The sequence below is a fragment of the Puma concolor genome, chromosome B4 (genome assembly GCF_028749965.1).
Source record: "Puma concolor isolate L17-30 chromosome B4, mPumCon1.1.hap2, whole genome shotgun sequence".
Lineage (NCBI taxonomy): Eukaryota > Metazoa > Chordata > Mammalia > Carnivora > Felidae > Puma > Puma concolor.
Window position 1 is genome coordinate 6056292 of NC_141673.1, and position 12920 is coordinate 6069211.

Genomic DNA, 12920 nt, shown 5'->3' on the forward strand with positions numbered 1-12920 from the left:
GCCCCACGCAGCCCTCGTTGGCGCCTGCCTCAGTCAACTCCCTCCCTCTCGGTGGAGGAGCCATAGGGGGTCCTCTCCCAGCACCTGGCCCTGCTCCTGCAAAACAGGAAGAGCTCTGTGTTTCCCAAGGGCAAGGATGTGTGAGCGCCTGTGTGAGAGGGAGGGAGGGAGAGAGAGAGAGAGAGAGAGAGAGAGAGCATGAGCGGGCACCAGGACAGAGCAGACCCTGGACAGCAAGTGTGGCCCAAGTCTCATGGTGACAGCGAGTCCTGGTGCAGATGGCCTCTGGCCCATGCTTGCTGCTCAGATCCTCACGGGCCCCGCCCTGAGCGCCGAGGCTCACCCTCCTCCGGTGAAAGGGCTGGTGTGTACACGGGGCTGAGCTCTCAGACCCCGGACTGTGGGCCTCAAAAGCCAGGGCCTCAGCAACACGTCCTATTTTGGTTTGTTTGTTTGTTTTAATATTTTTAACGTCTATGAATTTTTTAAGAGAGAGAGACAGAGACAGAGGCGTGAGTGCAGGAGGGGCAGAGAGAGACGGGGAGACAGAGTCCAAAGCAGGCTCCAGGCTCTAAGCTGTCAGGACAGAGCCCGACGCGGGGCTCGAACTCAAAAACCGCGAGATCATGACCTGAGCCAAAGTCGGACGCTCAACCGACGGAGCCACCCGGGCGCCCCTACTTGGGTTTGGTTTTGCAGAACCCATTTGAAATAAATATTTTGCATTGCCAAGTCCAAACCAGTAAACCCTTAAGAAATCAGAAAGGAATTCGTGGCAAAGAGAGTCTGTGGGATCCTGAAACCCACCAAGCAGTGTAGACTCTTCCTCCTTCCCCCGTCCTCACGGACACCCCACCCCAGACATTGGAGAAGCGAGCGGCGGGGGCCCCCGGCCCCCCACTCGGCCTCACCGCCCGCCTCGCCGTGTCTTACAGGACAAAAAGCTCATCAAGGCCCTGTTCGATGTGCTGGCACACCCCCAGAACTATTTCAAGTACACAGCCCAGGAGTCCAAGGAGATGTTCCCACGGTCCTTCATCAAGCTGCTGCGCTCCAAAGTGTCCCGATTCCTGCGGCCCTACAAATAATGCCCTTGGAGCCGCCCAGCTTGGGGACGGCCCGGTACCCAGACGGGGAGGGGAGAGTGCCTTCCCTCCACGGCGGAAGCCAGAAGGCGGCTCCACACGCCTCCGCCCCGCCTCGGGAAGTCACCGGGGCACCTGCCCTTCGGAAACACTGACCGGCCCGTGGGGGTGAGACCACGTCCAAGCAGAGACCCCAGCCCACCGCACCCCTCGGATCGCCCCGTTGGGAAAACACTGCTCGAGGCAGCCTTTCTCCCTCCCTCCCCTCCGCCGGCTCGATTCCAGGACAGTGCCCTCTCCTGAGCGGCCAGGACGCTCTGTGCCACCACGCGGCCGGGTCCTGGGCAGAGTGCACGTTTCGGGGGTCACGGGTGGCCTCACCCGACGCCTCGAGAGAGGGGAGTGTGGCTGCCTCTGTCTCCGGGCGGGCTCTGAGAGGCCTAATCGGAGACAGGAAGCCAGGCTGTGGAAGGAGGGGTGAGGGAAGGCATCTGGGAAGCTCTGATAAGCCAATGTCTACACCTGCAAGGCAGCCACACCCTGACTCCTCCGGCCTCGGGCCCAGGACGCAGGCGCCGTGTGGCGGGGCTCTAAGGATTCTGTGATGGGACAGAAAAGAGCTGCTGGAGGAAACTGTAGATTTGTGCTTTTCCTTGATAGAGCATCTAATTAAGTCCTATATATATATAAATATAAAGATAAATATATATATACTTCCATTTGTGGGTACTTTAGGAAAATGCTCTTTAGTAACTATAAATACGAATTGCAACCCATCTCTTCCCCCACGAGCTGTCGCCGGCATCCCTGAGTGACTCACCCCTCCCCAGGAGCGTGCTGCCCCTGTGTCTGTGGGCCAGGAGCCTGCAGGAAGGGGAGACGGCAGGCTGCTTCTGGACCCACCTGGAATGCGGATTCTTTGGGAACTGGGCCCCGAGGCTTTGCTGGAGTGTTGCCTTCAGATGGAATGTGGTAGAAGACGGTTTCCCCTTGCCCCCTCTCCTGTGGGTACAGGGGCTCAGCAGTAAACGCAGCAAGGCGCGTGTGGCTGGCCCTGAGGCGTGACCTTGGCATCCATACTGTGGCCGCGTGCCACAGGGAAGTGAGCCCTTTCCCACGGGAGCACGGGCCGTGCCACCACGCGACGCCTCCGAGGGCAGGAGCCCACCCCTCCATCCCACCCGTCCGGGGGGGGGGCAGGCGGCCAGTGTCGGGAGGCCTGGCCCCGAGAGCAGCCTTCCTTCCGCCGCGACACGCCGCGTCCCTCATAGAGTCTGTCCTTAAAGAAGAAAAGCCCGGAGTCTGACCAGGGTGCACGGTACGCCCCTCAGCCGGGAAGCCAGAAAAGCCCCCCAACGCGCTGAGTCCTTGCCCACTGGCTGCCGCTGTGGGACACGCATAGGAAGCGGTCTGTATGTTTAGGGTTAACAAATGCTCAAAATTCCAAGACACACGGGAGAGTCTGAACGCTGAACTCCAGTCGCCCATCCCAAATGCCTCTAGACGCCTCCTCCTGCCCCCACACGCCAGGGAGCGTGGCGCGGATGGCGAAGCCCGAGGGCAGGCGAGCGGGGTCTGGGGGCCGATGACAAGGCAGGCCCCGACGATGGGCCCCGAGCTCAGGGGCCAGTCACCGCCTCCGCCTACGTCAGCAACGGTGAGTCCCCGGCTCGAGCGGCACTCCCTCCGGCGCCGGCTACGCCCAAGTCCACCTCGGGGTGGGAAGGGGCTGCATCTGGCGGCCAGGTCAGTGTCAGTCGGGAGCCCCCCCGGGCCAGCACCGCCCTCCCCCGGTCACAGTCCTCTCCAGAAAGAGGCCCGCCCTCCCTCCCAAGCCGTTGCTCAGGCCCAGAAATCAGACGGGGGTGTCGTCCGGAATGGGCCTCCGGCCACAACCTCCCCAGAGGGGGGGCGGGGAGCATTTTCTTAATGCTCTCAAAACAGGGAGGACCTCTCTCCGACTCCTGCTGCTCCGCTCGGTGGCTCCTGGCGGTTGCCACCTGCAAACCCCACGAGTCCACCAGCCCTTCCCGTGGGAGGCCACCCACGTTCCGCGGCATTCCCCACCGCTGTGGTCAGACCCGCCCGGCGTCCCCCCGACACAGCAGGACAGATGCGGGGCCCCTAGCCCTTCACGTGGACAGGGTCGCCGGCAACCCCAGTTGGCCAGCTGCCTACCGTTCAGCCCGCCCGCCCCAATCCAAGTACCCCCCACACACACACACCATCAGGGGGACTAGACGTCCAGGCATGGGGTCAGCCGTCAGCCCCACACTGGGAAACTTGAGGGTCCCACCTGTTAGAGCCAGAGCCATCCCCGGTCCGCGGAGCCCGATGGTCCTGGGAGAGCTCCCCGGGCAACAAAGCATGCGTGTCCGTGTGTCCGTGTTCCGGAAGCTGACGGCAGATTGGTGCCGTAGTGCTGGCAGAGAGAGAGGGGAAGGACCGAGCCCAGGTGGGGCGGGTGCCCCGCGTGAGTCCCAAAGAACGGGAGCCAAGGACGAGGGTGCGGGAGTCCCGGGCTGCCCGAGGGAGACTGGAGACGTGTAGGGGCTGAGCCAGAAGGAGCGCCCCACTCGTGGATGGGACATCGGCCTCGAGCAGCCCCCACCGCAGGCAGCCCCATCCCAGCCACCGCCGCCCCTCGCCCGGCAAGGACCCTTGGCGTCTGGCCAGCCGATAAACCCCAAGGGAAAGAGCTAAGGAACAAGCTTCTGGAAACAAAAGCTTGCCCAGCTGGCCAGGACTGAAAGCAGGTGCCAAGGCCTGGGGCCTGGCATTGGGGTGACCAGGGAAGCGGCCCAAGGTGCCCCTGCAGCGGGTGGCCGGCGGACGGCGGTCAGGCGGGACCCAGGAGCGGCGGACCTGGAGGAAGCCCCTTTGCCCCGCACCTCTGGCGTCTCCTGGCTCTCTGCTTCCGAGGAGACACACGAAGGAAAGGAAGAGAACCTGCCCCGAGGTTCAGGGGCCGGCTGGGCCCTCAGCGAGTGAACGCTGGGGTCACCTCGTCCTCCTCCCCGAATCAGGAAGCCCTCTTGCCTGAGCCAGAGCCTTGCAGCTGTGGCCTTGTGCTGGCCTCCCTCTCCTCCCCTTAGTCTCAGACTCTGCCTCTGCCCCTCGCCCCCGCTGGTGGCATTTGCCAGTGGTGGTGACCTTGCTCGGGCTCCCCGGGGTCAGCCTTTGCCAGCCCCTCCTCACCTCTGTGGTGACAGAGTCCAGGAGGCCGTGGGGCCCAGGATGGCGGCCTCAGACAGCTTTCCCTCCTGTCATCCGTTGGTTTGGGACACGTAGGTAAACTGCGACCCGGGCCAAAATGTCACCAGAGAGCAATGGCCCCAAGAGGCCGATTCTGAAAGCCCGAAGAGAACCTCTTGCCTCCAGCCTGTGTCCCACCCGAACCCTCACTCTCCAGCCTGCTGGAGCTGGAGTGCCTGCCTCTGTGACATCTTGGGGGTTGAATAATCATTCACTACCACCCCCGGCAGGAAAAGAAGATACTGAGCTAGGTTAAGTCATTTAGCAAACATTTGCTGCACAGCCGTGGGGCTGGCTGGCAGGATCCCCTGGAAAGTCCCTCTTGGTCACAGAGATAAAGGTGATTGAGGCTGGGATGGGGTTGGCCAGACCCCGGCGTTCCTTCCGGAGAAGGCAGTCCCTCCCTCCAGCACCTCCCGGTACCCTAGGTGGGGGGTGGAGAGTGTCGGCAGGAGGGCAGAGCAGAGCAGGGGTCACCCAGGGAGTCCCGAAGTCCGTGTCCCAAAGGAGAAGCTGTCGCCAGCCCGGCCTCAAGGCATGGCCGCTCTTCTCCACCAGCAGAGAGAGATACAGAGGAGACCCTGGTCACCACGCACAGGACAGCGGGCTCCCCCCGCCTCAGCACCAGTGCCCCGCCCAGAACAGTCCATGCTCCAGAAGGGAGGGTCCTTTCTTGTTCCCCCGGGACTCGGCTTGTTTTTACCCCCTCTGCTACACGCCTGGAGATGTCAGCCTGGTGAACCGTATCTGTATCGAAGTCCCTTTTCTTCACCAAAGATACACGTGGTGGCAGCTCAGCCCCTTCTGACCAGGGTGACGGTGCCAAGGTGACATCATTCAGGCCAGAGGCAGAAGGGCTGACATTGGAGAGACACCCGTCATCCACACACAGAGCGGACAGCTCGATCCGCCCATGGCTGCCTCCCCTGTCCCCCGCCCCAATCCACCTGCAGGCGCCAGCCTTCCCCCACCCCACCCCCATGCCCCGGGGTAAGTGCTGAGCACCTGCTGTATGCCAGGCACGGGGCCAGAGGCCGCGTCATCCAGGCCGCCTTTCTTCTTGGAGAAGGCATCTCGGAGATGCCACAGGCACGGCCGCCCCTCCCCTCCCGGCCCCCTGCACACATGGCCCCCAGAGAGCAGGACCCCCGGTCTCTCTGAGGCCTCCCCAGCCCCTGGGTGGGGCCCCTGAAACTGTACCCCTCAAGTCTCAACGGGAGGCACTGAAAGGCCTGAGCCCCCCATGGCCCAGCGAGGCGGGCGGGCCTGACCCTAATCCCCTGTGGAGGCTGAGACTCTGGGAGGCCCGAGGCGAATGGCTCATAACTGCTGGAAGTGAGAACCAAACCCAAGCCCCTCGAAACCCAAGGTCCGGAATGTCCGTGAAATGTTGCTAACGGTTGGGCAGATCGGGAAGCACAGCTGAGGCAGAGCTGGCGGTGGGGAGTTTGGGGGCAGGGATGGAGGGGAGGGAGGTGGAGGGCGGGGGCACGTAGCGACCTTCCCTCCCTCTGAAGCTGAAAACTCAGAGGAAGACCGGCTTCCGCCCCCTCCCCCGCATGGACAGGTCCCTTCCCCCACAGGGCAGGCTCGGCCTCAGCCGGGTGCTCGCGCGGAGTGGCCCCCAACCCCGGAGAGGTCCCCTTGCAGGTTCTGGCACACGAACATTAAAGAATGTGGGTGTCCCTCAAAAACAGTGTGGTGAAAAGTAGGGGCCAAAAAAGAAAGCTCCCCGATGCCTCCCGAGTACTTTGTCGTGCGGTTCAGAGGCCCCGTAGATCCCGGGGAAGGTCTTAATCCGCCGAGATCAGAACCAGTCTGAGCAGACCCAGTCCGTCCGCTCGTGGAACAGGACCTCTGAACAGCCCCTGGGGGGCCCTGTTCCCCCAGCCTCCGCTCTGGGTCCTGGGGAGGCCCAGGCAATCACTCTGCCTACAAGAGTGACCAAATACCAACGCAACCGTGTTTTTTCCCTTTAGTTGCCCCCAGTAGTCAAGGTTTTGTTTTCTCCATCACGTTCATACGTATGCATGTAATTAACCATTTGTGGAAATCACTTTAATAATAAACAGGAAATGAACCTACATGTTGGTCCTTTCCTCATTCATCAGAGGTCATCCAGAGGGGGAAGGAAGGGAACTGGAATCAGAAAAAAAAGTTTTTTTCCCAGACACTCCTTGGCTGTTGTTGGGGGCTAAGAGTGAAAGAGCTAAGGTAAGCTTCTGGAAGGCAAAGCAGTGGGTGTGAGATCTGCATGTTAAGAGCACCCGAAGTCAGGGAACTGACATGTTCCTAAATGAGCGGCCAGGAGGTAAAATTTCTGTGTCTCGAATTCCACTGCTCCTCGTGACTCGCAGTGTGAAAAAGGAGATGTTCCTTTACACCGAGGCTTTTTTTTTTTTAACATTTATTCATTTTTGAGAGACAGAGAGACAAAGCTCGATTGGGGGAGGGGCAGAGAGAGAGGAGGAGACACAGAATCCAAAGCAGGCTCCAGGCTCCGAGCTGTCAGCACAGAGCCGGATGCGGGACTCGAACCCACGAACCACGAGACCGTGACCTGAGCCACCCAGGCGCCCCTATGCTGCAGCTTTAATCTTGGAGTCACAGTCACTATGGGACCCCCAAAATTAGATGCACAATCGATGCTGTGTGTGCTCACATACACATGCATGTGTTTCTCTGGGAATATGACCCACGGCTTTCATTAGCTTCTCAAAGAAATCCAGAACCCCAAAGAGACTGATAACCATTACTCTCTTCGATAATGTGGAGAATCGTCTGGCATCATGCACTCAGTGGGAGAAAAAACAATCTCATAAATGATACTAATATTCCAAATAAGTGACAGTAAACAGCAAGGTTGTTTTGCTTGTTTGGTCGGTTGCTTGGTTTTTTGTTTTGTTTTGTTTTGTTGGTTTCACACAATTTAAAAGTCTAAGGAGATTTCTGGAATATACCCAAAAGAACTGAAAAGCAGGGTCTCAAAGATAAATTTGTATACCCATATTCACAGCAGCATGACTCACAATCGTCAACAGATAGAGGCAACCCAAGTCCCCATCAACAGGAACATCAGTGCTCCTTTAGGAACATGTTAGGATAAACCACACATGGTCCATCCATCGGAATAGGATTCAGCCTTAAAAAGGAGAGAAGCCCCGGGGCACTTGGGGGGGCTCAGTTGGTCAAGCACCAGACCCTCAGTTTCAGCTCAGGTCATGATCCCAGGGTCGTGGGATCGGGCTTGTGAGTGTAGAGCCTGCTTGGGATTCTCTCTCTCTCTCTCTCTCTGCTCGGCTCCCCGACTCGCACACGTGCACGCTCTCTAAAATATAAAAAAAGAAATAAAGAAAAAAGCAATAGGTATTTGGATTTGGTCTTTGTCCCAACTCATGGCATACAGCTCCTAAAACCCTTGGAGCCTCCAGTGTGATGTCTTTTGCAGGCTAACGAAGGATGAGGGGCTGGGGTCCCCGGATGAGCTGGTCACTGGTCACTGGAAAGACTGTGTAGAGGGTTGGAACTTTGAGCTCCACCCCCTGACCTATGGCCAATGATTCAATCGGTTGTGGCTACGTAATGAAACCTCTAGAGAACCCCCCAAGAAGGAGGTTCAGAGAGCCTCCAGGTCGGCGGCCATGCAGAGGTGCCGTGAGGGTGGTACAGACCACGTACCCCTTCCCCCATAGGCTGTGCCTTACCATCTCCTCCAGCTGGCTGTGCCTGAGCTGCATCCTTTAACCAAAGCCAGTGGTGGTAAGGAAAGCACTGTGAGCCATTCTAGCAAATTATCAAACCCAAGGAGGAGGTCACGGGGACGCCCTGAATTTACAGCAGCTTGGTCGGAAGCACGGGTGACCCCCTGGGACGTGGGTCCGGGGTGTCAGGTGGGGGCAGCCTGGGGGACTGAGCCCTTAACCTGTGGGGTCTGTGCTAGCTCCAGGTAGACCGTGTCAGAATCAAACTGAATTAGAGGCAGGTGGAGAATTGGTTGGTGGGGGGGGGGGGGGGGGGGGCAAAAAACACACACATTTGGTGTCAAAAATGTGAGTAAAGGGGCGCCTGGGTGGCGCAGTCGGTTAAGCGTCCAACTTCAGCCAGGTCACGATCTCGCGGTCCGTGAGTTCGAGCCCCGCGTCAGGCTCTGGGCTGATGGCTCGGAGCCTGGAGCCTGTTTCCGATTCTGTGTCTCCCTCTCTCTCTGCCCCTCCCCCGTTCATGCTCTGTCTCTCTCTGTCCCAAAAATAAATAAACGTTGAAAAAAAAAAAAATGTGAGTAAAAACAGTTCAAGTCTAAACAAAACAAAACACCAGAATGTGGAGTGAAAAAAAGCTTCCTAAGTTAATAACACCGTATCTTTAATCTCAAAAACAAGCAAAACCGAACCATATACTGCTTAAGTAAACATAACACCCACATGTGAGGAAGGAGTATTTTTTTTTTAACGTTTATTTGTTTTTGAAAGACAGGGCATGAGTGGGGGAAGGGCAGAGAGAGGGAGGCACAGAATCTGAAGCAGGTTCCAGCCTCCGAGCTGTCAGCACAGAGCCCGACGCGGGGCTCGAACCCAAGAACCCTGAGACCATGACCTGAGCTGAAGTCGGACGCTCAACCGATTGGGCCACCCAGGCGCCCCTGGAAGGAATAGTTTAAAGCACGGAAGTCACAAACATCCCTTCCAGAACAAGGATCTCCCTTCCAGGAGAAGGAAGGGAAAATCACGATGGAGAAAAAGCACCACACCGTTGTTGCTTGACAACTTCCGCAGGGTTTCCCTTCTCGCTTTATTTATACTAAGTATTCTATGGGCAAAGGGAAAATGTGGGTTTGAACACATGTCCTTCGGAAGCTACCGGACTGGAGACCAGCCTGCAGTCTCCTTGCGGGCTCCCGGCACCCCCCCCACTCCCCCCACCTCCTCACTCCCTCACCTCCCCACCCCCCACCCCAGCAGGGAAGCCAGCCTCTGCCTCTTTGGTTGGGCAACAGGTGAAGTCCTTGTCTTGGGTTTAGGCTCCAGGGTGTATGAACAACCCGTGTTCTACAAGGACCCTCAGCGCAGCCCATGGCAGGAGAAGATCGCAGGGACCAAAGGTCACCCCGGGGCTTGCAATTTTCGGGATAGAAATTCCTTTTTCCTCTCCTTCCCTCTTCCTAGGGGCGAGGGGAACAGAGGCGGGATTAGGTGTCAGTCAAATTCACATTCAGTGCCTCCCGAAAGGGGGCGCCACTTCGGAAGATACCCAAATGATGAGTTGGCATTAAGGAGGGGAGCGGAGGGCGAGGGCCCCCAGGCGGAAGGGGCAGAGCAACCCCCCCCCCCCCAGCAGAGGCTGTGCGACCCACTGCAAGAGCTGGAGGGCGCCAGAGGCGCAGGACTCAAAGAGCGAGGGAGAAGGTGCTGCCAGGAGGTCCCATGAGGGACTGGGCTTTTACTCCTGGGCACTGGGGAGCCACACGAGGTCTCAAGTAGAGACCCGACGCCATCGGGTTTGCATCTGGGGAAGGGAAGGCAAAACAGGCCTGCCCTGTCAGAGGGACGGGTCAGCCACGTTCACAGGACGTGACCATGGTGCGAGAGAAACACAGACACTCAGGCTCCCTCTCCCAGTGGGAATGACCTCTGGGAGGATGCGGCCAGAGCTGCCACAACTATTCTGTCACTACAAGGGGACAGCCCATCGGAGAGGAAAGCCAGTGCACAGAAGAGCAGAGCTGAGGGACAAGATAGGAAAACCGGATCCCAGCGATGCTTGTGTGCGCCTAGATCAAACTGGACCTGAAGCCTGTCTGAGCACCTGTGTGAAGTGTCACAGGGCAGTTCTGGCTGGCATAACAAAACGCCACAGACTGCGTAGCTTAAACGACAGAAATTTATCTTCTGGAGTCTGGACGGTCCAAGAGCAAGGGGTCAACCCGTTTGGTTCTTAGTAAGAGTCCTTTTCCTGGCTTCTCACTGTGTCCTCACTTGGCAGAAACAGCACTCTGATATCTATTCCTTTTCTTGTAAGGGCATCAGCCCTATCCCCTCAGGACCCCACTCTTGCAACCTCATTTAATGTTTATCTTCTCACAGGCCCTTTCTCCAAATACAGTCAGAATTCAACATCTGAATTTGGGTAGATACAGTTAGGCCATAACATTGTATGGGCCAATAAATACCCTTTATCTTTGGGTTTTTTATTTTTTTTAACATTTATTCATTTTTGAGAGACAGAGAGACAGCACGAGCAGGGGAGGGGCAGAGAGAGAGGGAGACACAGAATGCAAAGCAGGCTCCAGGCTCCGAGCTGTCAGCACAGAGCCCGACGTGGGGCTCCAACTCACGAGCTGTGAGATCATGACCTGAGCGGAAGTCAGACACTTAACTGACTGAGCCCCCCAGGCACCCCTAAATACCCTTTATCTTTAAGCCAGTTCGAGCTGGATTTACGGTCCCTTGGAGTGGATAAACTCCAGACTGATACAGAGGGGAGGAAGATGTGGGGTCAGGGATGACAGGTGGGTTTTCAGCCAGTGCAACACAGAGTTGCTCATAATAAGAAAATTATTAGAAGTATGACGTATGCTGGGGTGCCTGGGGGGCTTCATCGGTTGAGCGTCCGACTTTGGCTCAGGTCACTATCTCGCGGTCCGTGAGTTCGATCCCCACATCGGGCTCTGTGCCGACAGCTCGGAGCCTGGAGCCTGCTTCGGAGTCTGTGTCTCCCTCTCTCCCTGGCCCTCCCCTGCTCGTGCCTGTGTTCTCTCTCCCAAAAATAAATAAACATCGAAGAAAAAGAAAAGAAGTATGACATATGCTATCTACGTGGGCATAAGGCCGTAGTGCATGGTCAAAAATATAGCATAGTTCTTATTCGTGATGATCAGGCCAGTAAAGTAGTTTCATTCTTACCTAGTTACAAATAATACTGTGATTCACTGAATATTCACAGTGAGGTCCTGCCATCCCTGCCTACCTGCCACCTGAGTTGTGACCTCACAAGGTGCAGGAGGCCAGGGAAATGACAGGGTAGGCATGCATGAGATGTGTGTGGGAAATCGAGGCTGAGAGGCTCTGCTCTGGATTGTGCAGAGAGGACTGAACACTCCTGCTTCAGCAGTTTGTCTGTCCCTTCTCATATGGGATGCAGGTTTTTTGTTTATATTTTAAGTAGTATTTTTTCTTTTTTTTTAATTTTTTAATGTTTATTTATTTTTGAAGGAGAGCGAGAGAGAGAGAGAGCGTGAGCGAGGGAGGGGGAGAGAGAGAAGGAGACACAGAATCCGAAGCAAGCTCCAGGCTCTGAGCTGTCAGCACAGACAGGGGGGCTCGTGGGACTCGAACTCACAAGCGGTGAGATCATAACCTGAGCTGAAGTTCTGAGCTGAACCAACTGAGCCACCCAGGCGCCCCTAAGTAGTACTTATTCTCATTGTGCAATAAATCTTTTCAGGAGCACGTTACTTACAAAAGAGGAGTCCACATTTAATTTAAAATTAAGTCCTGAATCTCCATTTCTCAAAGTTGATTATGTCCTTTCTTTCTCTCTCTCTTTTTTTTAAGTTTATTTATTTTGAGAGAGAGAGAGTGAGTGAGCAGGGAAGGGGCAGAGAGGGAGACAGGGAATCCCACGCATGCTCCACGCTGTCAGCACACAGCCCGACGTCAAAGTTGGTTATGAAATAGAAACTTCCACAAAATATTGGACAACTTTTACCCTCCACCATGGGAGTTGAAAAGATGTCACTAACCACGAGCCACGTCAGATAACACAATTCCAATTCAGAAGCATCCCACCTACTTCAAAAGTTGGTAATTATTTTCGAAGACTGTGCCCCAAAAATGAATCAACACGTGCAGTCACAGAAGCGGGTTGACACGTCACTGCACAAATCATGACTTCATTTAGATCAAATGACTTTTTCTACATCAATTTCACTCACTGTTCCATTTCCAAGGTTTCTCATTCTCCTGTGGGAAGCAAAGCCATCACTCTAGATGCACTGGCCCCACTGGCTGAGAAATTACTCCACAGAGGATGCCAATGTAATATCAAAATCCTAAGATGGTTCCATTTTTTTTTTCCATCCAATTTATGGAATCAAAATGAAGCTTTTGGAAATTTATTCTGTCCAAAGTGACAAGGAGAACGAAGGCAAAAGAAATGCAGGTGAAATTGAGTGGCCTTACAATTTGCAGCCCGTTCGTAACTATCTGACACAGGCAGAGAATGACATTCCTCAAGGAACTCACAACGGTCTTAATGCCCTGCTAGAAACAAAAAACAATCTTAGCTTAACAACGGCCAGATCTCCAGGATCCTGGAAGTCTTCTTTAAAAAAACACATGAAAATCCTTTTGGGAACTTCATTTATCTCTATCCTCCCTTCTCCATACAATCAATCACTCTTCACAAGCCCAGCGCAGCTCTTTCTGCCCACAGGTCCTGTCCCTGTGCTTTAATAAAACCACCTTTTTGCACCGAAACAGTCTCAAGAATTCCTTGACAGTTCTCTCTCCCTGCCCACATCTCATCACAAAGTAAAAACCCAATGTTACAGGGAATGCTACTCAGCTAAGTTCAGTAAAAAAG

General features: G+C 55.8%; 1 protein-coding gene across 3 annotated transcripts in view; it reads left to right on the forward strand.

Annotated features, from left to right (window-relative positions):
* SCUBE1 (signal peptide, CUB domain and EGF like domain containing 1) overlaps window positions 1-6424 on the forward strand; it is a 136198-nt gene extending 129774 nt beyond the window's left edge. For all 3 annotated transcript variants that reach the window (XM_086712082.1, XM_086712083.1, XM_086712084.1), the window contains one exon: window positions 936-6424. In XM_086712082.1, coding sequence (XP_086568208.1) covers window positions 936-1088 — 153 coding nt within the window. In that variant the 3' untranslated portion in view covers window positions 1089-6424. The remainder of the gene's footprint in view (window positions 1-935) is intronic.
* The last annotated feature ends 6496 nt before the right edge of the window (window positions 6425-12920 follow it).